The sequence below is a fragment of the Aulonocara stuartgranti genome, assembly GCF_965226115.1.
Source record: "Aulonocara stuartgranti genome assembly, chromosome: 7".
Lineage (NCBI taxonomy): Eukaryota > Metazoa > Chordata > Actinopteri > Cichliformes > Cichlidae > Aulonocara > Aulonocara stuartgranti.
The window spans coordinates 54,793,470-54,818,750 of NC_138945.1; the positions used below are offsets into that span (position 1 = coordinate 54,793,470).

Genomic DNA, 25,281 nt, shown 5'->3' on the forward strand with positions numbered 1-25,281 from the left:
AGGGCCCACTGTTACTGTTGAGGGTTTCCAATAAAATTTCAAATCAAGCGGAAGTGACATCATCAAAAAGCCTTGCCGATTCAAAACAATGGCCGACAGAAGAGCCAGTGTTGTAACTCTTGTAGTCGTTTTAAATGTTTAACTAGTAACATTTAATGTGTGTATGTAAGAGACTCTTATTGTGATGTTTAGCGATTTAATAAGTGTGTTTTATAAGAGAGAAGCCAGCTGCTTAGCCCGCTTTTAGCTGCCAAAATGAGCGATGTTGTGGAGAAGACGCTGACAGCTCTGCCGAGCCTCCTCTCTTTAGACTCTCACCCTGGGTCTGCAAAACTGTCCTCTACTTCAAAGCTAGGAAACCTCATCAGAGGAATCACTGAGCTAACGTCTAAACATGTGAGTTTGCCCTTTGAAATGAACTAAAAACAAGATAAGTTGACGATACCGTCTAAGGTTGCTAAGCTAAGCTGCCTGTGCTAACTCATTATAGGCATGTCTTTACGTTTAACCTACTTACTGGATGCCTTACATTACTGTACTAAGTTAGAGGCTGGTTTACAGGCGTTGTGTTGTTTTTGCCATGTTAATATCATGTGGCAGAACAAATTATAGCAGTGCTACTTCACGCATTTATCCTCACTGGTGCGTTCATGTTCATTTTCGTAAACTCAGACAAATTGGAGAAGTTCGTCTTCTGGGATTTCCGAGGTTTTGGTAAATGTTTTTTGGACAGGATCCTGGTATTTATCACGTCTAGTCTCTGTGGCAGAAAGCACTCAATGCATACAGGACAAGTAGTCAGCAGTATTCACTCACTTGCCACTTTATAAGGCACACCTGTTCAACTGCTTTTTAACACAAATCTCTAATTTCGTTGCAGCAGTTCCATGCATTTAGACATGCGAACCCGCTGAAGTTCAAACTTGACCATCCGTGATTTAGGTGATCATGGCATGGTTCTTAGTGTAAGACAGGCTGGTCTGAGTATTTCAGTCTGTCAGATTGCTCCTCTGCTTGGATTTTCTCTAGAGTTTATAGAGAACATTGCCCAAAAAAGAGAAAACACAGAAGAGCAAGCCTGAATGTTTAAATTCTGAATGCACAACACACTTAACTGTGAAGCAGATGTGCTATAGCTGCAGAAGACCATAGCAGGTGCCACTCCTGTCAGCTAAGAACAGGAAACTGACTGGAGGAACTGATTAATAAAAGGGGAAAAAAAGAACAGGAAACTGAGGCTACAATTTGGATGGCGTCACCAAATATTGGACAATAAAAGATTAGAAAAATATTGCCTAGTTTCACATTTTCTATTGGAACATTTGGATGGTTGGGTCTGAACTTGGCATAAACATCTTGGAGCCATCCTACTTTGTGTCAGTGGTTCAGGCTGCTGCTGCTGGTGTAATGGTGTGAGAGATATTTTCTTGGCACATGTTGGGCACCCCAGTGCAAACTGAGCATCAATTAAACTCCATAACCTGAATAACACGCCATGTCACAAAACTCAAATCATCTCAAACCGGTTTCTTGAACATGACAATGAGTCACTGTACTCAAATGACCTCCACAGTCAACAGATGTTAGTCCAAAAGAACACCTTTGGTATTTGTAGGATTGGAGTTTCACATCATGAATTAAGAGAGTGACTAGTCACTAGTATGAGCTAGGTGTAACTAATAAAGTGGCCAGTTTGTATAAACCTTGTATTGTTAAACCTGCATACCTGAAATTCTTACTGCATTTCTTTGGTGTTAAATGGTGTGTCTGTATATTCCAGTTACCTTTTGGCAAGCAAAAGCTTGCTGGTTCATTTCCGAGCACAGATACAAATCCCCTTTGAGGTTGTTTCAGGAAGAGTATCCACCGTAAAACCTCTGCCAAATTAAGCATGCAAAACTACTTGCTGTGGAGACTCCTTATGAAAAGGGAGCAGCCAAAATTAACTTTTCACACCATCTTGGAAATTCCAAGCAAACATTTCCCCATTTTTCTGAATTAAGAAGATATCTTAATATCCCAAAAGAGTTTCCGTCCTACTTGAAGGGTTGATTACATGAGTAACAATGACCACCACCCCATTATTGCATATCTTCAAAGTCCTATCAATTCATTTGACTGTGAAGAAATATTCAGAAGACTCTTAAGTCTCTAACAGTACAGTGCCATCTGTTTCGCCCACTGATGCCAGTATTTCCTCTTGTTTCAAAGTGAATTACTCATAAAATCAAGCTTTTGAGAAAATAGAGCTTCTTAGGATTTTAGTAGGAAATTAGTAGGAAAATTCTAGCAGAAGTGTTGCCACGTGTCTGGCAGGAAAGAGAGTACCAATTTGTTTATTTGCAAAAAAAAACCCCGCACTACATTTTTGGAAATATTTGTGGGTGTTTTCTATTTTTTGTGGGGGATTTTGTACTACATGAACACTGAAGTGGCCCCCAGTGAGATGACAGTGCCAACAGTGGCCCACGCTCATTTAAGTTTAGACCCCTGCTCTATAAGGTATCGCCAAGGCCGAAAACATTATGACATAATTCAAATAATTCTCATGTTCAGTAGGAATACTCTATAGGAATAAACCTTGACGTCTCACAGTCTGAAATACATTTAAACTTGTGTTTCTTTGCATCACTGGCTCGCTGTAAACTTCTCATTACCTTGAAATAAGCATGATTCGGTAAACCACCAATGTATTTCATCTTACTTCCCATTGTCTCCTGTTCTATAGGAGGAAGAAAAACTTATTCAGCATGAGCTTTTGGCGATCAAAGAACAAGTGTCCTCTCCCAACACCACCATGGTAAATCTTTCCTGGTTTTTCTCTGCTGTCTTGCACAAGAAATCATATACATTAAAATTCCACCGAGACACGAAGTTACCAATGTGTTTACTTCTTCCTTTTGTCATAATCTGATTCAGAGGCAGATGAAGGAGCTCATGGTGCGATCGATCTACTGTGAAATGTTGGGCTACGAGGCTTCCTTCAGCTATATTCATGCCATTAAACTGGCTCAGCAAGGCACTGTTCTGGAAAAGAGAGTCGGTAGGTTTAATAAATAACTCATTCCTCAGAGTCTCGTGTGTCAGGGCCCATTTGTTCTTATGATCTACACACAAGGCCAGGAGGAGCAGCTGATGATGAGGCAGGTTGCATAAACTTGTTAGGACAACGAGGAGAATATTGCATGGAACAATAAAAGCTTCGTCCTTTGTGGCAAATTCTGACATATGTCTAGTTTCATAACTCATGTTTGATTACTTGGGAAGAAGAGAAGGGTGTTGATGAGACGAGAGAGTCAGCTGAACAGAATGTACTGATAGGAGGTGGGCTCCAGCTGGTTGTTGAAAGCTGCTGATCTTCCTCTAAATCCTTGGCACACAAAACGACATGTAAAAGAATACCACGAAGGAATAAAAAACCCCACCGCACCTGGTCTCATGAATCATTTTACATTTATGTTCCAGTGCGCGTCCTTACGTGGCCTTACTCCCTCCTCTTTTCTTAATTTAAAGGATAATACTGTCATTTTTGAGGATTTAACAATAAAGATTTATACAACAAAAAGACACAAGGTGGTACTTTAAAAGCTTCAGTGTTGAGAGTGTTGCAGAATATGGATTTATTTACAACATCAGTGTTAAATATGAAAAAGCTAGACTGCTTTGGTCACAAATATGTTTATTTGTGGTTTTTCAGGTTACCTCGCTGTGTCCTTATTTCTGAATGAAAGTCACGAGCTTCTGCTCCTCCTGGTAAACACTGTGTTAAAGGTGGGCGTGGGCTTACACAACATTCATCATACGATGCCCAAAAGGGAATTTAGGATATCTGATTGTCGTGTTTTGTGTTCACAGGATCTTCAGAGTACAAATCTTATTGAAGTGTGCATGGCTCTGACTGTTGTCAGCCAGATGTTCCCCAAAGATATGATCCCTGCAATCCTTCCTCTAGTGGAGGAAAAACTAAATCACCCAAAGTAATGAACGCTGCTCATCACCTGCATGCATGGTTGAATATTTCTTTGTGCCGTTGAGCTTGAATATTTTTATTAATACGTTTTTGTCGGAACAAACTTTCAGAGAAATCATTAGAAGGAAAGCAGTCCTGGCGCTGTACAAGTTCTACCTAATAGCACCAAATCAAGTTCAGCACATCCACAACAAGTTTCGCAAAGCTCTTTGTGACAAAGATCCTGGTGTGATGACAGCCTCACTACACATCTACCTGCAGATGATCCAGGTAGTTACTGGTTTCCTCATAATTTGCAGTACTCTGTTGAAATGTACATATGTATGTATTTATTTATTTTTTGCTTTAATACAGGAGAACCCAGAAGCTTACAAGGACCTGACGCCAAGTTTTGTCACCATATTGAAGCAGGTGGTGGGAGGAAAGCTGCCCATGGATTTTAATTATCACACTGTTCCTGCTCCATGGCTTCAAATTCAGCTGCTCAGAATACTCTCCTTACTTGGAAAAAATGATCAGAGGTAGATATTATTTGTCCCATCTTCACATCTCACTAAAATCACCCGATTCTTCACTGATTTTGTGCATGTTCTCTCTCTTCATAGTACAAGTGAGGTCATGTATGAAGTCCTTGATGAGTCTTTACAAAGAGCAGAGATGAACCATAACATCACTTATGGTATGCAGCATTTCTAATCAGTATGCTTTTTGTAACCATTTAAGTTCTTCTGTCAGCCACTTATATACGTTTCTCTTTATTTCCAGCTATTTTATACGAGTGTGTAAAATGTATTTACACAATTCATCCAAAGTCCGACCTTTTGGAAAAAGCTGCAAAGTGCATTGGAAACTTTGTTTTGTCCCCCAAGATAAATCTAAAATATCTAGGTAAGAGACAAAGAGAAACACGACTGTACATAAATAATGTCTCTTTGTTGAAAATCTAACAAAAACACTTTCTCTATGATACTGCAGGCCTGAAGGCCCTCACCTACGTTGTCCAGCAGGATCCTAAACTGGCCTTGCAGCATCAGATGACCATCATAGAGTGTCTTGATCACCCTGACCTCATTATTAAGCGTGAGGTGAGGCTCACAGTGATGTAGTCTGAACGTGTGAGGTTGTAAGGTTGCAGGTTTTTAGCATTACCAGGCTTCTTTTTTTTTGTCTTGTAGACGCTGGAGTTGCTCTTTCGCATCACTAATGGCCAGAATGTTACAGTCATTGTTGAGAAGATGCTGGAGTTTCTGTGTATCAGTGAAGATGATCACACTACCATTGACCTGGTGGGGAAGGTGGCAGAACTGGCGGAAAAATATCCTTTAAAGTGTAATCTTCTTAAATGTTCATTCATTATCACTCCTGAGGCCCTCTGGAGCTGTAAAATGCTGCGGCTAAGAAATCACAGTCATAGAAACTCATATTCAAAGTAACTCTTTGTAAACTTATGTTGTTGTGCTGAGTCACAACAGGCTGTCATTTCAGCTTTTCTGGTTAGATTTCACATAAATCAAACTTTAAAAAGTAAAGAAGAGATGGGAGAATGACCCTTTAGCCACAAGTAGTATTTGGTCACCTTCCTTCACGGGCATATGAGCTTCAGTGACTTCCCATGTTTAATCCATAGGAAATAATGTGATGTCAGTTCACCCTTTGCAGTTGTAACAACTTGTTTATGGGAATTTTTAACCACTCTTCCAGAATTGCATTTGTGAAGTCAGACATTGACAGAGGCCTGGCTCGCAGTCTCCCCTCCAATTCGTCCTAAAGGCGTTCTGTTGGATTGTAGTCAGCACTCTGTGCAGGCCAGTCACGTTCTTCCAGTCATCCATGTCTTTATGGACCTTACTTTGTGCACTGGTATGCAGTCATGTTGGAAGGAGTTGCCATGGCCAAATTGTTCACAGAAGGTTGGGAGAGTCAAATTGTCTAAAATGTCCTGGTATGCTAAAGCATGAGACTGTAGTTCAGGTGGTAGAGCACTAATTGGTGGTGGTTTGATCCCCCGTCTGCTCCAGTCCGCATGCCAACTATGATAACAATGTATTATAATTAATGAATCTGTAAGTATGAGTGTGTGTGAATGTTAGAGAGAAAGAGAGCTTGTGTGAATGAGGCAAGTTGTGTAAAGCATGTTGAATGCACACTTAGAGTTGAAAAAATAAATAAATAAGAACCATTTACTTTCACTGGAACTATGGGCCCATGATCCAACCGTTAAACCCAGACTCCTCCATCAGGTCGTAGTGATTGAGCCTGCAGAAAGTCGGTGACCTCCGTGCACTATGTGCCTCAGCATCCGCTGACCCTGCTTTGTGGATTTTACGAGGTGTACAACTTTGTGGCTGAATTTCTCATGATCCCAATCACTTCCCTTTGTGATAAAACCTCTAACAATTCACTGTAGAATATTTAGTAGCTAGGACATTTCACAAATGGACATGTGGTGGGGACTCAGTGTTCTTCACCCACAGTGAATGCATGATGAAACTGCACAAAAAAGGTTTTGAAAAATCCTGATGTAAATTTATACTTCCTAGCAATAATATGATGAATTTAGAGAAAACATTAACATTCAAGTTTCTTTTTATTGGAAACCCTTGATACTTTTTTGAGTTAATATTGCGCTAAAACATAACTATCAACAATTGGAGGTTGAGATCACGTGACAGAAAGTAAACAGAAATTAACAAAATATTTTTAAATATGTTATTTATGATGCTGAGTTAGTACAAATTCACTGCAATTTTCTCCTTGATAGATTTTCAACCTGTCTGGGGTTTACCTCAACCTGTTGCCCAAAGTGTATCTTTTATACTTTGTTTGTTAAATTTCTTGTATTTTCCTATAAACCACTGTACATATGCACCAGATAACGAATGGTTCATAGAAACGATGAACACTGTGTTTTCTCTTGGTGGAGACATGATGCAGCCTGACATCCCTAACAGTTTTCTCAAACTGCTGTCTGAGGGTGAGAAACCCACACGTTCAAATGATTCTGCTGTGATTTTCTTGCTCACTGATATGATGCTGATTGATTGAAATTTTAATTGTGAGCGATGGATGATGAATTTCTCTCTAAATACGCAGGCTTTGACAGTGTGGAGGAAGACAGGAAGTTGAGGCTTTTTGCTGTGAATTCGTACATTCCTCTGCTGCGGGGAGAGCCTGGCAAACTGCCACAGCGCTTCCTCCAAGTCATCAGCTGGGTGAGTGATGCTCTCACGATGTGGATCATTAATAGACTTTTATATTATTATGTAATAAGAGCGAGAAGCAAAAGAACAGTACATGCAGTTACTGCTCGGTTTACGTCATACAGTTAAATATTAAAGTGCTTGAAATACAAAATTCTTTTACAAAGCGGATTCCAAAAAAGTTGGGACACTAAACAAATTGTGAATAAAAACTGAATGCAATGATGTGGAGATGGCAAATGTCAATATTTTATTCAGAATAGAACATAAATCACGGAACAAATGTTGAAACTGAGAAAATGTATCATTTTAAGGGAAAAAAATATGGTGATTCAAAATGTCATGGTTTCAACAAATCCCAAAAAAGTTGGGACAAGGCCATTTTCACCACTGTGTGGCATCTCCCCTTCTTCTTACAACACTCAACAGACGTCTGGGGACCGAGGAGACCAGTTTCTCAAGTTTAGAAATAGGAATGCTCTCCCATTCTTGTCTAATACAGGCCTCTAACTGTTCAATCGTCTTGGGCCTTCTTTGTCACACCTTCCTCTTTATGATGCGCCAAATATTCTCTATAGGTGAAAGATCTGGACTGCAGACGTGCCATTTCAGTACCTGGATCCTTCTCCTACGCAGCCATGATGTTGTGATTGATGCAGAATGTGGTCTGGCATAATCTTGTTGAAAAATGCAGGGTCTTCCCTGAAAGAGATGACGTCTGGATGGGAGCATATGTTGTTCTAGAATCTGAATATATTTTTCTGCATTGATGGTGCCTTTCCAGACATGCAAGCTGCCCATGCCACACGCACTCATGCAACCCCATACCATCAGAGATGCAGGCTTCTGAACTGAGCATTGATAACAACTTGGGTTGTCCTTGTCCTCTGGTCCGGATGACATGGCGTCCCACATTTCCAAAAAGAACTTCGAATTGTGACTCGTCTGACCACAGAACAGTCTTCCATTTTGCCACACTCCATTTTAAATGACTCCTTGCAGGAGCTTTCTTCTCTCAGGAACTCTCTGCAGGAGGGGGAGATACAGGAGAGGTGGAGGAAGATCTCAGCCTGGGCGTTTACCGTCTTATGTAGTCTGGAAGATGTGTGGTTGGTGGGGTGGGTGCAGTTTTCTCTGTGGTGGGGTTGGGTGGACTGTCCAGGGCTCTGTGGAGCCGGGGGGCGCTACTGCACTGGGCCCCGGTCTGATGGGCCTGGGCCCCCCTTCCCTGGCGGGTCGCGGAGGGTGGGAGTGCCTACTGGGGTCAGCGGGGGAGCTGGCCCCAGGGAGGGGTTACCTGCCCCTCCCTTCCTTCCCTCCCCATCTCCAGCTGCCTCCCTCTTCCCGCTCCTCCACAACCACCCACACATGCAGGGCCTTGGAGTGGGGGTATGTCACCAGGGTGCAGAGGAGGCTACCCCCCCCCCTGTCCCCTTCTGGCTGCCTCTGCCTCAATTTTATCCCACAACTTAGACATTCACATTATTCACACTCTCATTACACATACATATAGGATCTTGGGGGTGGGCACAATCACGGAGTCCAAATCACCATCAGGGTGTATACCTCACCCCTGACGTCGTTGCCCACCTCTCAATTTTAAATACACTTAGTCATTGAGGGTTAGCAGGAGGGACTATGCGCTTACCTGCTGCTCCTTGGCAGGTAGCTCCATGCCCTCCTGGGTTTTAATTGCACCTTAGAACACACATGCATCAACACTACAATGAGCGGGTGGAGGGAGGTTTGGAGTCTTCTCCCACCCCCATTCTCTGCGGCCTGCTGGAGCGGGAGGGCTAGTAGGAGGAGTTGGCCGTCCGACTGCGGTCTGGGGTGTGGGGCCTCCCTGCTGCTGCGGAGTCGGGGTGGTCTGCCTCTCCCCACCGCAGGGAAAAGGGTAACACCACCTGGGTCTGGGTGCAATTCCCCCCTCCAGGGGCAAGGGTACCTAGACCCGGTTTGTAGAGTACGCTTGGGGAGTGTGATTGTGTGTACAGCGTCTCTTTATGTCTGTCTCCACGTTGGTTGAGTGTGGAGTGAGTGCATATGAGAGCATGAGGGTGGGAATGGATGTTTGTGTCTGTGTGTGCCTGTATGTCTGTGTCTATATGTCAGGTTGGGTATCAGACGCCACCTCTCTGGGGACACCTCAGGCCCTCCAAGGTTTGGAGGCCTATCTCCACCCACCACCACTTCCCCTGCCGGTGGCGGACTCCCTCAGGTGTCGGTGTGTTGGTGGTTCTTTGTGTCTGGGGGTGGGCGTCCGGGTACACACCGGCTCACTCCTTGGCGGCCGCTTGTCGGGGCCTGGGGCTCGCTCGGGCCCCTTTGGAGGTGGGGTGCCCCCGGCCTCGGGCTCGGTCACTCAGGCGCAGCTGGGGGCCGGCGGAGCTCACGGGCGCGTCACTGCAACTCCCCCTGACTTCTGCTCCGCGGCTGCTGGGCGAGCCCTCATCTGGGACTCTCCTCAGCTCTTACTGGAACAGTGGCGCGGCTGCCCCTCTGTTGGTCTTCCATGGTCTCTTGTGTTCTGGGGGCCTCTGGATGTCTGGAGTTTTGATCTCCTCCATACCCGCTTCACACCCTGGAGGACGGGGCTGTGGCCCCCCCACACTCCCTAGCAGATCATTACATGGAGAAACCTTTGGAATGCAAGCATGCTGATCCACACAGGTATGCACACATGGGTATTCACAGACGCGGACTAAAGCTTTCTTGGCTGCTGCCTCAAAGCACACTGTGCGCTGTCTATCTTGCGTGCTGCACAATATCGTTTATTATTTAGTAAATATTGATATCTATGACTAGCTAGTTTATTGTGATGGTGCTTTGTTTTCTCTATTATTATGTTGCTCTTTGTTGTTTGCTGTCTCCTCTGTTTGTTTTTGTTTGTTTGTTTGTTTTTTTTTCTCCATACAGGTGACCCAGGAGTTTTTTTTTTTGTCTCTCTTCCCCCCCCTTCTCACCGTCTCTTCTCCCCTTTGGTTTTCTTTCTTTCTCTCCCCCTCTCTCTCTCATTCATTCCCCCTGTCCTATTTATTAAAAAAAAAAAAAATGACAAAGGATGAACTGAAGCTCTGCCATCACGTAATGTCGCATACTGCTGTTTCTGATGTCATTTAGAAAAGAAAAAAATAAATAAATAAATAAATAAATGATTCCTGGCCCAGTGAAAACGCCTGAGCTTGTGGATCTTGCTTAGAAATGGCTTCTTCTTTGCACTGTAGCATTTCATCTGGCAACGGCGGATGGCTTGTGTTCACTGACAATGGTTTCTGGAAGCATTCCTGAGCCCATTCTGTGATTTCCTTTACAGTAGCATTCCTGTTTGTGGTGCAGTGTCGTTTAAGGGCCCGGAGATCACGGGCATCCAGTATGGGTTTATGCCCTTGACCCTTACGCAGAGAGATTGTTCCGGATGATGTTATGCACAGTTGATGATGATAACTGCAAAGTCTTTGCAATTTTTCGCTGGGTAACACCTTTCTGATATTGCTCCACTATCTTTCTGCACAACATTGTGGGAATTGGTGATCCTCTACCCATCTTGGCTTCTGAGAGACACTGCCACTCTGAGAAGCTCTTTTTATACCCAATCATGCCAATTAACACTAATTAGTGTTAATTGGTCTTCCACCTCTTCGTTATGCTCAAATTTACTTTTTACTTATTGCTACTTGTCCCAACTTTTTTGGGATTTGTTGACACAGTGTAATTTTGAATCAACATATTTTTCCTTTGAAATGATACATTTTCTCGGATTAAACTTTTCATCTGTCATCTACGTTCTATTCTGAATAAAATATTGCCATTTGCCATCTCCACATCATTGCATTCAGTTTTTATTCACAATTTGTTTAGTGTCCCAACTTTTTTGCAATCCGGTTTGTAAATTAATGTTCCGAAAAATAACTGGAGGAAAAATAAAATCAGTGCTGTGAAAAAATATGAATGTACAAATTCTGCACAGGTTTCAGGATCCAGAAGCTGAACGCTTAGTCATATCTGAGTCTGGTCGAGAACATGTTAGTCAGCTCACAGGAACTGAAGCCTGTGACAAAAAACAAAAACAAAAAAACAACACAGCCAGGTTAATATGTGTTAGCTTGAAATATAGAGGCAGTAACCAACAAGAACAAGTGCAGATGTGTTTGCTCTTTCCTGACCCAAGAGTCGGGAAACCCAAAGAGATCAGCTAATGAAGGAGCACAAATGTTGCCTCACATTAAAGTGGATTATGTGGTAACTTTGATCTTTTGACTACTGAATTTATAAAGAATTACATTTTTAAAAGGACTCAAAAAATAACCAAACTAGTTGAACCGCAACACTAAACCAGCCTCCAGTGTATTAAACAGGTGGCCTAGACACCCACTATTATTCCTCTCTCCTGATCACACCACACCTGTAAAAAGGGGTAGCAGTTTCCCTTCCTTAAGAATGGCTTAATAACCACCCTTCCACTGTGACCACTAACAAAATACTTAAAGATACAGATTGATACTGGTTCTTTGCAAAATTGTCTATTGTATGTGTAGGTAAAACACTAGTTCGTCCCTTGAATTAAGTGCTTGAATAATTCATGTCCATATTAAGTGGCTCAGGACTGAGATTGGACTGAAATTGGGGACAAAGCAGCCAATATCCAAAGAAAAACTTTAGAAAACCTTCACAAAGCCTGAAGAAGTATTCCTCAAGACCATTTTAAAAGAGTTGCTCCTTGGAAGCAAAATATAAAAAAATGAGTGCTGGCTCAAGACTTTTGCACAGTGCTGTATGAAAACAGGATCATAACCAGGAACTGTTCTTTAGAAATAGGTGGAGAAACTACTTGCTTTGGGTATCACTACAGAAGGTGACACTAGTTTAAAAGAGAGAGACAACAAGTTTACAGCTTTCCTTTGTTGCAACTAAAAGCGTTCTACAGAACTTCATTAATATTTATGTGTAACACCCGTCCCACGTTCTATTGAGAGGGGCCCTGGGTTCCTGTTGTTACTTTCCTATTGATACTCCCTTTTTAATGCTTATGGTATTAAATATGCAATAAAACTACACTATATGGAAATAAATCACACACAAGCAGGTCAATTATAAAGTTAACTCCACTTTAGTGAATGCTGAATTAACAACACAAAGGAAATAAGTAAAATCAATAAAGTTTGTTAAACAATGGTAAGGTATCTACCTCAACAGAAACAAAATAATCAAATAATATTGTGGGCCCTCACGCGCTCTCACCAAACACACACACACACACACACACACCTCAAGTGCTACAGTCTTTCTGCTAGCAAACCCCTCGTTGCAGGCCTGAGTCGTGGCTCGGGTGCGTTGGGACCTAAAACAATATGGTCGCTTCACTTGTTGCCAAGCAGTAAAAATAAAAGCACGTGCAAACAACAGTACTCACACTTCCAGGCAGTTCAAGGGGATAGCGGGGAAACTGGGTCACGGCTACCAGCAGGCCATGGCAGCAGCACTCACAGTCGTCCTTTCCACGTGCTCCCACGTGAACACATAACTTCAGCACACCAGCAGAAGGGGCCTCTCTGACACGCCAGCAAGACGTCCGTCTCCTCCTACTGAATCACACAACCCCGCTAAATGCCAGTTCACACGCGTTAACATTCAATCTTAGCATTAGCTTAATAAATAAAAACAGAGCAGAACAAGAGCTTAGCGAATATGCTAGGCTACGCTAGCGGCTAGTCGCGGTTAGCAGTTAGCCTGTTTTACACAATAACATTGGGTTCAAGTGTCAGACAAAATTCACATTTACCTCACAGTAGGGTACAACAGTTCTCGACTCCAGTTAACTATCCGTCAACCCGAAAATGCGTGTCGCCCTTCTATGAACTCTGCGTTCACTCGACACTGTTCAGCTCTCGTCTCTCTCGCTTCCTGCAGAGTGCACACGGCTCCCCACTTACTCCCACCCCTCTACCTGAGACTACTTCAGGGTTCACTGGAGCTGTAGTACATATCAATACCATATCAAAAATAATGACATAAACCTCAAAATACAAATAAAAAGGTTGTGCATTTAACTGACACACATCACATACTTTGCAGGCATTTGTATACATTCTTGAACACATTAAACATTTGCAATTAACTATCAATATTAATGAACAAATTTAAATAATGAGCTACTTATACAGCCAGGGCTACATATGCTAAACCTTTACTTACTCTCTGTAATTCCCAGGTGCTTGGGGAATACTCTCATTTGAGGGAGGATCTTGAACCTGCTGAAGTCCTGAGCCTGCTAGCCAAACTTTTGGACATGAAAAACAGCAGCAGTGAAACCAAGAGCTGGGTCCTCATGGCCATGACCAAACTCTGCAAAGGTGGTGCTGATGCTTCTGTAACTCAGGAGGTTTCTGAGACATACAGCAGCTCCTTGGATACAGTGCTGAGACAAAGGGCGCATGAGTTGCAGTACCTCAGCCAAGACCCTGAACTAAGAGCCAGGGTGTTGCCACGAGGTGCCAAACCAGAGACTCTGGAGGTAACGTGTTTAACTTGTTTGCAGTGAGCAGAGAACCCGGCCACATTAATAACATTTAAATATTAACTCTGTAGCTCTTTTCACAGTAAAAGCAGGTTAGTTGACGGTTGTGAAAACCTGCAAACACTTTATGGAAACACCCCTCAGGGTGCAAAATTGATTAGATTGATGACAGCCTTTACCGTAATCACATTATTCATTTTATGAGTAATCAAACCTGTAACATGTCTGGAGAAGTCTGAAGGGCGGAGCTCTCCAGAGAACTTCATTCAGTATCGGACTCACTTTCATTCATTTAGAGAGCAAGAAAACCAATCTCTCTTCTTTTGGCCAAGAATTTTATTTTAAACACATAAATGAGTAATTATATGTTTTTGTGTAGCTGAGCAAAGCACACAGAGCACTCAGGCGCAACGTCTTCAGTCCTGCGGCAATTTTGCGTGACTGTTTGATTGTTTTTAGGTGGATTCCTCGCTGTCATTTCTTGACAGATTTGTGTCAGAGGCGTTGGCTGCCGGCGCTGCTCCATACAAACCTCCCCACCAACGGCAGGAGGAATTAGATCAGTCAAAAGGTAAAATGTAGATAAATATCTTGGCAGCACATTCGGCATCTTGTTTGGATTTGTTCTGACTTTGTTGTCTATCTCAGCCTTGAGCCTGGAGCCCTATGGCCTTTCTCTGCCTATCAGCATGTCCTCCTGCAGCATCACTGACAGACAGTCTCCTACACTGTTGTCCATGAGCTCGGGTCTGTCAGGGGATAGCGCTGACCTCTCACACAAAGGAGGGTATGTGGACACCACATGCATGCATTTGTTGGTGTAATCAAGTTCCTAGTTTTAGTGTTGAATTCACACTGAAGACTTGCTGTTTGTGTTTCAGCTCTTCAGCTTTGAAGCTGGATGGCATAAAGAGGGTGTGGGGAAGGGAGGGCTATCTGGCCCAGAGAGAACCTGTAGAGGAAGCTGCACAGGTTGAGGTTCCCAGTCCCATTCAGTCTCCCGGCCGGCAGGGCGAAGGCGACAGTTTGCACAGCCAAACTCCAACTCAGACACCGACCCCAGAGCCTGAACAAGAGAAACAGCAGCTGGCTTCTTCGCTGTTTGTTGGCCTGGCTTCCCAAAGCTCTGTGTCTCTGGTGAGGTTATCAGTCCATATACCATATGTGCAAAGAGCAAGCATCAGCTTATGGTTCAGACTGTTCTGATTTTTATGTGGAGGATCACCGAAAACACTTTAGCCACAGGAGTTTTAGGGCATCAGGTCAGAGTTTAAACTGTCACCGGAGTCAGTTATGCTGTAAACAAGCTCATCACTTGTACATGTCATAATGTGCCTACTGACAGCACATTTAACATACAATTAAAATGAATATTTTTTTTTGGCCTCGACAACTCAGTCTGTGCTTATCACCCAACTCACCAGATTTGCCTGCCTTTAATTCATTCATTCTTTTGAAGGGTCATCATTTTGAAATGAGGAGGAGATAAAGCATGCATCACCCACAAGGGCAGTGGGGTAGAACAGGAGTTCCTCTGATTCAAAAATAGCAGCCACACTGAAAACATTGGAGTGTTGCCAAAGGAGATGATCTTTAAGGAGCATTTAAATCAGTGACGGTTTTTGATATTTATGGCCAGAGTTGTGGAACTTTATGATCGCACTTCATCCCTGAAGGTAGCCCTGAATAAAATATGTGTTAATCTATTTTTACATTTTTGGCAATTTCAACATAGAGGGCAACAAAGAGGACCGGATGAACACTCGTCTGTTTTTATTATCAAAATTAATGATGATGAACCAAACATTTCTTCCATTTTTGTGAGGCCCATTTAGCTACTCGGTGAGTCTAAGATGAGACAAAAGGTGTTGCTTTTTAGAACATATTCAATGATTGGCTGAACATTTTCTCGGGTGGTAGGATCTACTAATGCTATTAATTTAAGGATGTCAAACTCATTTTACATCATAGACCACATGCAGCGCACTTTGATCTTAAGTGGGCCAGATCTTTGAAATTACATGATAAATGCATAAAAAGTTCTAGTAGTTCTTTCATTTAAACTTTCATTTAAACTTGCATAGGTATGTCTTGAACACGTTTCAAAGTCCATTGGAGACCTTGCAGGGCCAATTCTCATTTAAAACCCCTGCTATAAGTGAAAGTGCTTAACGTGGAGCTATTTGTGCAGCTATTTGCATTGCTGATTCTGAACATTTTTCCTACATATATGTGTTTTTGCTTCTAACAGATGGGAAAATCTGAGCCGATGCCACAGCGATTCCGAAGAAAAGCCAAAGGTCAAGGTCTGGGCTCGTCCTTTATCGCAAACGAGCAAATATCCAGCTCCCTCATCTCTCCTCCCAGTGCTGTAGATAACCTGCTGTGTAACAACCTACTAGACTCCAACAACGCCTCAGAGCTGGCCAAACAGACATCTCAGCTCTCTCAGAGCCTCACTACTGCTAATGGCACCTGTCACGCAGAGGCAGAGTTAACTGAATCTGACACAAAGGGATGTAACCCTGCTCTCCGCAGGGATAACTGTGTGGTAGCTGCTGGTCCTGGTCCACATAACGACCCAGGCAGACTAACAGAAGTGTGTCTGGATTCTTATCTTCCTGCAGAGCTTTCTGGCCTTTCACACTCAGAAATCGCTCCCTTGTGTGCCAACCAAAGCCTGAATCTCTCAGCCTGTCATGTGCAGAAGGAAGATTCATTAATATTAGTTGTTTTTATTATGAACTCCTCCGAGTCTGCCATACAACAGATGCTGCTTCAGGTCGACTCTGAAGAACTTGAGGTAAATTATTCAGTAGAAAATTATCAATAGAGTCGTTTGGTGTCCATTAGTCTTTTATAATGAGGTTGCTTCGTTGTATTGTTTATTTTTAGGTATCCTGCCTATGTGATAGTCCAGCGGGGGAGGTGACAAGCTACAGTGTAGCAGTGGGCCAGTATTCTCTAACTGTGAAGAGGCCTGCGGTTCACGTCGAGGTGGTCGGGACGGTATCTTACCAGCTGCCTGCTGGGACGTCTCAGTCATTGCAGTTTTCATATAAAGTCCCTTTAACCAGCTTCATCAGGTGAGATATGTAGTGCTCGTATTTGAAGTGCAGCATTTAAGTGACATAAAATTAATCCAAGTTTCCTGCAGGCCTTTTGTGGTGTCCACAGAGGAATATGGGACGATGTGGCTTTCCTTCTCTCACGACACAAAGCAGAATCTGACGTTGATAAATGACAACCAAGAACCTCTCACAGCCACTCTGAATGCTCTGAAGAAGAAGCTCCAGCTTCATGTTGTGGAAGTTATAGGTGAATGAACATTTGTTTCCTGCTCGTATTCAAGCTGTTCAAACTGAGAGTATCATTTTATGCTTAATGCATATAAAAGCAGCATTCACATCAACATGTGTGTGTTAGAATATTCACCAACTCATCTGTGGTAACTACTGTTTATTTATTCTTAACATTAGGAATAACTGTTTTAAAAAACTACATTAATTAAAAAGATGAGATAATGCAGCTTGACTATACGTCAAATATGCCTCTAATGAGGTGTACTTAGGAGTTTATGAAGAAAACTTACAACTTTAACTTTCGCTTGTATGCAGCATGAACATCATTAAATAACACGGCGGTACCAATAAACAGCATTACAAAGGGGAAGAAGAAGAAGATTTTAAAATTGCATATAGAAAAGGAGACATAGATATTAATGTGTCCTATACTTTTTGCTGAGTAACCTTCATTGTTTTCTGCTCAGGCATGGAAGGAATCGTAGCTTGCCGTCTCCTTCAGGATCTGCCGTGTCTGATGCATTGCCGGGTGAATGCCGGCTGGCTGGCTGTCTGGCTGCGGTCGCCGGTGCCCGACCTGCCCGACTGCCTGATCTACCACTGCCAGAGAGCTTTACAGAGCCTCTGAGACTCAGAGCTGCAGCACCACTCACCACCACTGAAACCACTGAGGAACTAAACCCACTAGACCCTCACTGAAGAGGAAGGTACACAGAGCTGAAGTGCTGAACAGAAAAGGAGAAACCTGCTGTTGTGGCTTTTGATCTTTATTTTGCGGTCTTTATGAATTTCACTCAAAGTTATTTAGTAAGATTTGGTTTTATTTATTTGGCAGAACTATAACTCATTGAAAGACATGGCAGGTTAAAAGCTCAGGGTCAAATGATGGTGTTTAATCATCTGTGGGTGTTTCATTATTGCCTTTTAGTCGTGAAAGAGCTCCATAATCACTAAACAATTGAAGCCTTCTTCCTGGTTAAATTCTGATGGTATGCTTTGTATAACAGAAAATTCTCAAAGTGTAAAATAATGAAGTTCTCAGTTGTTTCTTTTTCCTGTACACCAGAGAGAAGATATATATTTTTTGTGATCTGAAATACATTTTCTAGGCTACAACAATCATAACAGTGGAGCGAGTAAGTCCACAGTCACTTGTCCCTCTTCCACTTTCACATTTACAACAGATGCATTGAAGAAAAGATAGTGTAGCAACTTCAGTGTATGAATAACCACAGACAAATCAGAAGGATTACATGACGGCCACGGCAGAGAAACTGAAGGATCATGTCATCACTAAGCCACTTTCTATTAGTTCGTTAGCCAAGCATGGTTGCTAAATATGCAGCACTAACCAAAAATGGCCCCTTGAGGCTGATTGATTGCTTCTCTCTCCAAAAGACCAGCACGGTGGCTGATAAAATGCAAACGTTGCGGTTTCAAAATTAGCAGCACCACTATATACATTCTACACCTTTAACATATTAGCCCTATTGAGCTGTGATGGCTAATGCCCAGTAAATGTAAAGCATGCTAGCTTTAATATTTAAAGACGCTTAATGGAGATTATTTCTACTTGATCTAATCATGATCTAGCGATAAATCTCATGGTAAAACCAGCCCAACCACCTTTTCCTGCTTACAACTGAACCTCGGATTTACAGAATTGCTACACTTTTAATTTTTTTTTGACTTTCACCATAATAACAGCAGGCTGAAATGCAAATAAAACTGAAGAAAGATGCTCTCTTGTTCACTTTTTACAGACTTGTCTCATGAGATGCTAAACAGAAGTGCAGTGTTTGATTATTTTCCAAGAATCAGCAGCTTGTCCTCTGATTTTGATTTAGTCTCTTGAATGGATGAGCGCACAGTATATTTGCACTAGTTCATTTTATTTGCAGCTCTTTTGCTCCTTTATTGAAAAAGCACAGGACGATACTGACAACGACTCCACGTGGAGGTTAATAAGAAATTGAAGCATTTGATCGGTCATGTTTGGCATATTCATGAAATTTAAAGTGTTGTAAATATTTGTAAAATATCCAGTTGGCCTGCTCGCGGCTGACGTGAACTTCCCCTTTTTTCTTTCTGACACGTACAGTGAGCGGTCTGTCTTGGACGGTATGGACTGATTATTTAAGCACTCATGTTTCTCATTAGGTGGATGTTAAGGGTTGTTATATTTTTGTATGACTGCAGTATTAAAAGAACATATTTATGCGTTTATATTCTTACAAAATGTTTACATGCATTTCACTGAAAGAAAGGGAAACATTGTTCTTCATGTGCTGTTTGACTGGTCTGTGCCAGATTACACCTGTATGTTTCTTTGACATGTTTTGGCTTGTTTTAAGTAATTCAGCCTGAAGGGAAAGTTTGCTTTCTGCGTTTCTTCTATGCCTGTGTGCTGGTTTGAAGCACAGTGTGATGCTAACAGTGTCTCTAATACTCAGTTTTAACCCTACGCCTTATGTTTTAATGCCAGTACGGCATGTTTGATTTGTGCCTGTGGTACAGAGGAAAAAAAACATCCTTGTTTCTTGGAGTGCCTGTCATTACATTCAGTTAACTTATGAATAAATTCAACATGTGAAAATGACCCTTTGACTTTGACTCATTGGTTATTTAATAAATTGAGGCTCTCATGGAGTTTATGCTTATTAACACATGTATTGGGTGTGAAACAGGAAGTAATAATACGAAAATTTATATGAACTACTGATTCTGCACAATAATGAAAATGAATATTTAAAATGAGCTTTTTTATGTGAAGTTGTTTGCATGGTGAAGCTGAAGTATATACAGCATTATAGCATATTTCTACACTGATTATATAACATAGAAATACCCACAAAGGCAAAGTAAATGCAGATTTTATTTACGGTAAATCATTCATGAAAAGGGTTATTGTTCTTAGCCATAATGTACTTTTTCTATAGCTTTATTTTTAGTTATATAAACTAAAAAACCTTTTTTAAAAATCAGGCATAATGTTGGGTAATTACAAAACCACAGAGTAAAAAGTCTCAAGTTAATTTGACCAAATTTGTCAACACAGCCAAAAATGAGACTACACTGAGTACCCGGAGAGATCATGCCCAAGCCAGGTGGTGGAGTTGAACTCAGGACCAATCACTGTGCCACCATTGCAACAGTTTACTGTAGTTTGAGAAATTTTGAGAAAGCTTCATAGCGTGAGATTCTGTAGCTGAGCAGCTCCTGTAGTAATGTAATGTTTGGGTGACCCACTTACAAAACAACAGATGCTAAATGAGATGAGAAGAAACTGATATCAAACTGAAAACATAATACAAATAAAACTAATGTAAATACAGAACCATTGCTCCTCTGCATGTGATTTTTTTCTTCAGTTATTTCAATCATTGTAAATGCATCTTTATTAAATGTATGAGCTGTGTACACTGTCAAAACATTAATCAGAAATCTATACTTAACAAGTGTACTTTGTTAAAGATTAGTAAAGTTTAATTTGGAGTACATGTGCTGTTAATACAAATTTACTGTGAGTATTTCCTAGTACAGGACTTCATTAAGGCCTTTAAACCCATTTCAAGATGTTTTCATCTGAAGTGTAAAAAGCGCCGTTATGTTTCGCAGCTTGATATTGTGGGGTTATGTCATTCGTGGGATGAAGCGCATGGCCAGGATGTGCTCGTCTTTCACTGGCTGCTGTGACAGGTTGTTGGTCTGCTTGATGCTGTTGAACGTGCAGCCTTGACGAGGACACACAGTGTACCGAGACAGGAGAGTGACCAGGATGGCCTTCATCATCACCATGGCGATGTGTTTGCCCACACAGGAACGAGGCCCGCAGCCAAAGGGCTGGAAGTAACGATTGGGTACCTGCCAAAGAGAGAAAGCAAAGACTCAAATGTGTGTGTGTGTGTGTGTGTGTGTGTGCATGTTTTTTTTTTTTAGTTTAAACCATTAAACATTTATTGCTGAACTACACTCTGCTCACTTACCGTTTTTTCAAAGTTCGTGAGGTTGAACTCTTTAGGCTTGGGGAAGAATTCGGTTTTGTGCATGAGGCCAATGTTGAGAATGATGTTGGTGCCTTTCTTGATTTTTGTACCTGCGATGTCGTTGTCCTCCAGAGCTTTCCTCATTGTGAAATCGACCACAGGATGAAACCTCAAAGACTCGTTGATGAAGCTCTCCATCACTTTCAGACTTTGGTAATCGATATTTTCCACGTCTTTTTCATCTGAAAATGAAAGATGTGTCAGAATACTTCTACTCACCAGAGTGAAACTGTGAATATGGAATATTGGAAACACTGTAAAGCTGCACTAACTCAAGACGGTGTTCATCTCCTCCACTAGCTGCAGCTCTATGTCCGGGCTCTGTTTCAGCAGCATCAGCATGAAGAAGAGGCTGATGGAAAGTGTGTCGGGGGCTGCGATTACCATCTCTAGCACACACTGCCTGACATTATCTGCTGATAGCTCTCCGTAGTTCTGTTAAACACAACAGACGGGAATAAGAAAAGACAATTGGGGGGACGACAAAAATCCCTCCAAAGAGACCGACCTGGGCAAAGATGAGCTCTGTTGCAAAGTCGAGCTCGTCGTCCAGTTTCTCGGCTTCATGAATCATCTTTTTCTTAACTTCAAGCAGGCTCTCCATCGCATCTTGCAGCTCCTGTCTGTTGGCACAAAAAGCAACACAAACATTAGGTTGAAGAAATCGCAAACCACAATACTGACTTACTGTGAGATGAGGTGTCTTACGCTGCTCTCTTATGCTTGTTGTACAGCCATCCAACCTTGAAGAATATATCTGGTTTTATTAGAACTGTCTGCCAGGTCTCAAAGTAGTTGTGAATTTTCATCAAGAATTCTTTCTCTGAATTATTAAAAAGAACAACAACAACAACAACAAAAAATCAATAGATGCAGCGCCAGAGCTCATGCGTCACAATTTCTTGCAGATAGTATGCGGTTTTAGGAATCTATGTGCAGTAAACACGCAATTGACCATTTAACGGCACTCCTAGGAACAGCCTGTTGGAGATGTCCAAAATGATGGCTCTCAGGAGACTGAGAGTATCCACATGTCCAGAGGGGTCAGTCATATCCTGTAAGTTGTCCAGGTGTTTGGCTGTGGAGCTCACACAGATTCCTACGGTCCTCTGCAGGCTGGGTCCAGTCAGAGCTGCACAGTAACATTCAGTAGCTCCACAGTTCAAGAAAGCAATAGTCTAACCACAGTATGTGCTGTCAGTGTGTGGTAATCGCTCACCTTTAGAAAAATATGTTCTCACTTTTTTCCAAAGCAGGACATCACTGTTGAAAATGATACCATTTCCGTACATGCCGATGCACTCGAGTCCTTTTTTGCTCCCAAATCTGGAGGTGTAGTGGGCACTCCTCAAAACGTGGTACACTTCAGAGGACCTGCAGAAGAAACCAGGCTTTACCTTTATCTGAAAATTTACTGTAAAACAAGTTCGGTTTACTCTAAAAAACAAAAACAAAAAAAACAACCCACTTGCCTGCTCAAAATCAGGGTCTCCTCTCCGTTTATCCACACCCGCACAATGCTCCCATATTTGTTGTTGTAGTAGTTACACGCTGTTCCAATCCCAGACCAGATGAACCTGCTGTAGGAGAGAATGGGACCGAGTCCTGCTAAGAAGGAAGGGCCTGACAGAGAGAAATAGGTTATGATAGTAGACTCCCACTTCTACTGCAAATTAGCAAGAACCTTGTCTGTTGAGTTTAATTTGAGAAAGATAGTGTATTTTTTTGGGATAGCTGCCAGGCTCTGATCTTAGTATATAGGAGAGTGGCAAGTAAGGACGGCACTCTTTGTTCTGTGTGTAACTGTTATTTGACTTCTGCATGAACCATTTTCATCAGTATACAGGAATTTGCACCTGGAGCTGCAAAACAGAGACTGTTTGTGATAGTTTTAATAGACAAGGAACACGCTCTGTGATGGTTGAGTAAACCTTGTTTTGTCATTGATGCAGACCTTCTGTGTATATGAGGGTTTCCCTTTCTTTGTCATTAGATGCTTGCTGACTTTACTCTGTATCTGATTCCTTCGCAGTGGATGGCTAAATGATATAAAAAGACACTTTGGAGCCTTTAATTAATATGGTATATAAATACTTATAGTATATAGTATATATAACTCTATGTGTACATATATATATATATATATATATATATATATATATATATATATATATATATATATATATATATAGTGTACACACACACTCATATTGATATAATGTTGATATAATGGAATAATATGTTCCTTATAGAGAGATATTTAGGATGAATAATAGGATTTGATAAATAAGGTAAAGATTTTTTAATTGTAATTTGAAGTGTATTTAGAGTGTAATTACTGTAATTACTGTACTAACTATAAGTATTTATATACCATATTAATTAAAGGCTCCCTGGGGCGCACTCTGTCAGTGCGCCCCAGGGCAGCTGTGGCTACAATGTAGCTTGCCATTGCCAGTGTGTGAATGTGTGTGTGAATGGGTGAATGACTGAATGTAGTGTAAAGCGCTTTGGGGTCCTTAGGGACTGAGTAAAGCGCTATACAAATACAGGCCATTTACCATTTATTTATATATATATATATATATATATATATATATGTATAGAATAGAATAGAATAGAATACTTTTATTTGTCAATTTCTTCAAATGTACTTGCCATACAAAGGAATTGAAATTACGTTTCACACTGTCCCATGCGTAGACATTGACAACAATAAGGTGCAGATGCACAAAAAAAAAAAAAACAGCCCTAACAATAAAGTAATAAATAGTAATATAATAATATAAATAATATAAACAGTGCCAAAAGAAATACCAAAAATATATATATAGCTGCAGGTGTGTGCAATTGCAATGCAAGTCAGGAATGTTTTCAGTTATATATATATATATATATATATATATATATAACTGAAAACATTCCTGACTTGCATTGCAATTGCACACACCTGCAGCTATATATATATTTTTGGTATTTCTTTTGGCACTGTTTATATTATTTATATTATTATATTACTATTTATTACTTTATTGTTAGGGCTGTTTTTTTTTTTTTTTGTGCATCTGCACCTTATTGTTGTCAATGTCTACGCATGGGACAGTGTGAAACGTAATTTCAATTCCTTTGTATGGCAAGTACATTTGAAGAAATTGACAAATAAAAGTATTCTATTCTATTCTATTCTATATATATATATATATATATATATATATATATATATATATATATATATATATATATATATATTAGTGCCTACCTGGTATGTGTGACTGTTTTCTTTGTCTCCAGGTGGTGAAAAGCAGCAGCAACAGCAGCAGAAGTAGCAGGACAGCAGTGACTTCTGACGCTCTATCAGCCACCATGGGGCCAGCGATGAGCTCCTCTACCGGCAGCATCCTCTGCATTTCTCTAGCACTGAGCCACATTCAAATCAAAATACACCCACATCAACCTTTATCATTAACTGTTTGTATTACTGAAGTAGTTAGCATCAAATATACAGTAATTACAGACATCATTATGATTTTTTTTCATGATGATCTCTGTTATCTTACAATTATAGGGTCATTAGCCCTTATCTTACTTATTGTCTTTGATATTTTCTAAACTATTTATACCTTTATAGTTATTTTACAATTACAGTATTTTGTCATGTATCTTAAGTTTTTCATCACTGTGCTGCAGAAAATTGAACAACATGAATTTGCTGCTGTCAGACTGCATCAGAAGGACACTGATGAGCAGCGAAATGTGAGCTCATTATAAATAAATAGACTAAATAAGCAAGATGCCAGACGCAGAAACTGATTTAATATTAAAGTCTAATATCAAACACAGTGTCTCAATTCAAGGTCCAAATACAAAATATATATATATATATATATATGTAGAAAATCTAAATTTAAAAAAATTAACAGTCTATGTGAGAGGTTTGCTTCATAAATCTTTGTAACAAAAAAAGGTTGAATAATTCTACTTACTTCTCTTTCCTCTCCTGCTCCAGTCCAACTTAGAGTATAATTTGAAGTGGTGCAGTACTTCCTCTACTGGTTTTAAAGGTGACCAGCATCCTTTGTGCAAATAAATCCAGTGTTTCAAGTGTTTATAAATCCTTTGGCTGAGCTTTCACTTTAACAGTTGCCTGGAGACGTGGTCACTTGAGGGTTACAAGCACCATGGCAGAGGAGTGAACCTGAGACACAGCAGTGCATATCTGAACCACAAAGCAGTTTCCAGCAGAACA

At 41.1% G+C, this 25,281-nt stretch overlaps 2 protein-coding genes and 1 long non-coding RNA gene across 4 annotated transcripts; 1 reads left to right on the plus strand and 2 right to left on the minus strand.

Moving 5' to 3' along the window:
* The first annotated feature begins 55 nt into the window (after positions 1-55).
* Positions 56-19,588, plus strand: ap4e1 (adaptor related protein complex 4 subunit epsilon 1). The gene is made up of 21 exons (XM_082539808.1): positions 56-396; positions 2,729-2,800; positions 2,920-3,043; positions 3,698-3,771; positions 3,856-3,977; positions 4,081-4,240; positions 4,325-4,491; positions 4,576-4,649; positions 4,736-4,858; positions 4,946-5,055; positions 5,146-5,285; positions 6,832-6,944; positions 7,064-7,182; positions 13,382-13,684; positions 14,147-14,258; positions 14,336-14,474; positions 14,569-14,824; positions 15,939-16,490; positions 16,583-16,773; positions 16,845-17,005; positions 17,457-19,588. The coding sequence occupies exons 1-21, from the start codon at positions 256-258 to the stop codon at positions 17,615-17,617; spliced, it is 3,414 nt and encodes a 1,137-aa protein (XP_082395934.1). The 5' UTR covers positions 56-255; the 3' UTR covers positions 17,618-19,588.
* On the minus strand, positions 12,262-13,375 carry LOC309710414. The gene is made up of 2 exons (XR_014277707.1): positions 12,953-13,375; positions 12,262-12,755 (listed from the first exon to the last, which is right to left on the minus strand). It is a non-coding gene; the product is annotated as an uncharacterized lncRNA (long non-coding RNA).
* A 257-nt stretch (positions 19,589-19,845) lies between the features above and the next one.
* Positions 19,846-25,198, minus strand: LOC309710408 (aromatase-like). 2 transcript variants are annotated; one of them, XM_082539834.1, is made up of 10 exons: positions 25,019-25,198; positions 24,295-24,452; positions 22,508-22,658; positions 22,255-22,409; positions 21,991-22,167; positions 21,744-21,858; positions 21,544-21,658; positions 21,308-21,470; positions 20,976-21,217; positions 19,846-20,853 (listed from the first exon to the last, which is right to left on the minus strand). In XM_082539834.1, the coding sequence occupies exons 2-10, from the start codon at positions 24,440-24,442 to the stop codon at positions 20,623-20,625; spliced, it is 1,497 nt and encodes a 498-aa protein (XP_082395960.1). In that variant the 5' UTR covers positions 24,443-24,452; positions 25,019-25,198; the 3' UTR covers positions 19,846-20,622. The 2 variants fall into 2 exon arrangements, with proteins under 2 accessions (XP_082395960.1, XP_082395961.1); XM_082539835.1 differs by lacking the exon at positions 21,991-22,167 and having other exon boundaries at positions 25,019-25,197.
* Between the last annotated feature and the right edge of the window lie 83 nt (positions 25,199-25,281).